Source organism: Chanos chanos, chromosome 4 (genome assembly GCF_902362185.1).
Source record: "Chanos chanos chromosome 4, fChaCha1.1, whole genome shotgun sequence".
NCBI lineage: Eukaryota > Metazoa > Chordata > Actinopteri > Gonorynchiformes > Chanidae > Chanos > Chanos chanos.
In genome coordinates, this window is record NC_044498.1 from 1,484,500 (window position 1) to 1,486,999 (window position 2,500).

The 2,500-nt window shown below is 46.2% G+C and overlaps 1 protein-coding gene across 1 annotated transcript in view; it reads right to left on the bottom strand.

Annotated features, from left to right (window-relative positions):
- Positions 1 to 2,500, bottom strand: part of cdh2 (cadherin 2, type 1, N-cadherin (neuronal)) — a 33,529-nt gene that overhangs the window by 10,962 nt on the left and 20,067 nt on the right. Inside the window, exon 6 of the mRNA XM_030770843.1 lies at positions 1,939 to 2,083. Within this exon, the coding sequence (XP_030626703.1) occupies positions 1,939 to 2,083 (145 nt within the window). The remainder of the gene's footprint in view (positions 1 to 1,938; positions 2,084 to 2,500) is intronic.

A 2,500-nucleotide genomic window follows, 5' to 3' on the forward strand; every position in this document is an offset into this window, starting at 1 on the left:
GTTCCCCTGCAACCAATCACAGCACAGGGTCCCTCCCCCTGATCCAATCAAGCACCAACCATGCTCCCCTGCAACCAATCACAGCACAGGGTCCCTCCCCCTGATCCAATCAAGCACCAACCATGTTCCCCTGCAACCAATCACAGCACAGGGTCCCTCCCCCTGATCCAATCAAGCACCAACCATGCTCCCCTGCAACCAATCACAGCACAGGGTCCCTCCCCCTGATCCAATCAAGCACCAACCATGTTCCCCTGCAACCAATCACAGCACAGGGTCCCTCCCCCTGATCCAATCAAGCACCAACCATGCTCCCCTGCAACCAATCACAGCACAGGGTCCCTCCCCCTGATCCAATCAAGCACCAACCATGCTCCCCTGCAACCAATCACAGCACAGGGTCCCTCCCCCTGATCCAATCTGGCACCAGCCATGTGCGAACGAGATTTCCTGAAAATGGCTAAAGTTGCAGGCAGGAAGCAGCACAATCCTATATGGGAATACTACAACCCCGTAGTAAGTGAATGTGTCGTGATGAAAGCGATGGAAACATTTGTGGGATACTGTAACATTTGTGGAATACTGTATCGGAAATCGGAGTGAATCCGGGGGTGTTCTGCCGAGTTGTGCTACCTAGAGCACAGTCTTGGGTTATGATTAGGGTTAGGGTTGTGGGCGGCATTAGACTCTGCTATCGATCCGCGCTACGGTAGCATTTCTAGACAAAGTAGAACACCTCGTCAGAGCATCGGCGATGCAAGTGAAACTGAGATGGCGAATCTCCAACTTTATGCAAATGAGAGCCACGCAACAACCAATCAGTTCAGCATGTGACGAAAGCTCAGACTTTAAAGACACTGCCCAGCTACTTACACTCATTCGAGGATCAGCGACAGTTAAGAAGATGGAGGGTAACGTAAAAGTTGATACTGCGTTTAAGTGTATTGTTTTATGAAAGTAAATCTTTTCATTGTAACCTCAGAGTACACCAGATTGACATAAAGCCGTAAAAAATGTCAGGCCTTTGAGTAGGCTGTCAAACAGGCTACTGTAAAGTAATCTGTCATGTATATCAAATGCATCTCATTTAACATAACAGCACTATGCGTTTCATGTTTCATTTCAGTCGTCCAGTGTGTGGCCCCAGGCTTACTCTATGAAAGTCAATATGGCCCTCTGGAAAATAATGTGGCCCATCTCTGGTTCATGGTGTACAAGAGGAAAAATTGTATGATTGTTTATCAAACGGCCTATATTATGTAAAGGCATTTAATGGCTTTGCACAGTATGGGACCTTTAATGAACAATGGTTTTGTAAATCATATTTGATGTCATACATTCCCTCATCCTGCCTTTTTCATCTTCTACAAATCAAGGCCTTCCTCATAACATCTGAAAAACTAAAACTAACACTAAAGCTAATTAAAAACTAAACTAAAACTAAAACTAGTCAATTCCTCAAAATAAAACAAAAACTAAAACTACTTATGCATTCATAAAACTAACTAAAAACTAAGCTGAAATCAAAAACCAAACTGAAAGACTAAATAAAAATAAAAACTAATAAAAATTTCTAAACTATAATAACCCTGGTGTGTGTGTGTGTGTGTGTGTGTGTGTGTCTGTGTGTGTGTGTGTGCGCGTGTGTGTGTGTGTGTGTGTGTGTGTGTGAGTGAGTGAGTGCGTGTGTGTGCGAGTGCGTGTGTGTGTGTGTATGTGAGTGAGTGTGTGTGTGAGAGTGTGTGTGCATGCGTGCGTGTGTGTGTGTGCGTGCGTGTGTGAGTGCGTGTGTGTGCGTGCGCGCGCGCGTGTGTGTGTGTGTGTGTATGTGTGTGTGTGTGTGTGTGTGTGTGTGTGTATGTGTGTATTAGTGTGTGTGTGTGTGTGTGTGTGTGCGTGTGTGGTCGTGTGTGTGTGTGTGTGTGTGTGTGCGTGTACCTGGTCTTGAGCCCTCAGCCACGGTTCCATTCCAGATTTGGTGTGAGAACTCTGGTCTGTTGTCGTTCATGTCGATGACGTTGATGACGATGTCGATGGGGTTCTCCACCTGATTCCCATTAATGTCCACCGCATGAGCACGCAGCTGCAGCAACATCACACACACACACACACACACACACACACACACACACACATACACACACACACACTGTTAACTGCCACCGTCACACACGCTGCCCCTGAGTGTGTGGTTTGGGTTTTTGTCATTAACTGAAGTTTGCTGATTTTGACAGACAGACTCATCGTAACCACATTATTCAGCGGGACCTCAGACGGTTCCTGGAGTTGGAATGGAAAACCACTCAGTTTTCCATTACAATTCCAAACCCTGATTCACTGTGCCAGTGACACGGTGTGGCCATGATGACGTCTTTGTCTAACAGGCACCAAAAGCCGAATGGGTTCTGTCCGGACTCTGAATGATCTACCGTTTTTTCTTTTTCTATGTCGTTTTCATCAGTCCAGACATGGGGAGGGACAAAGCAACACCATGTTCTAT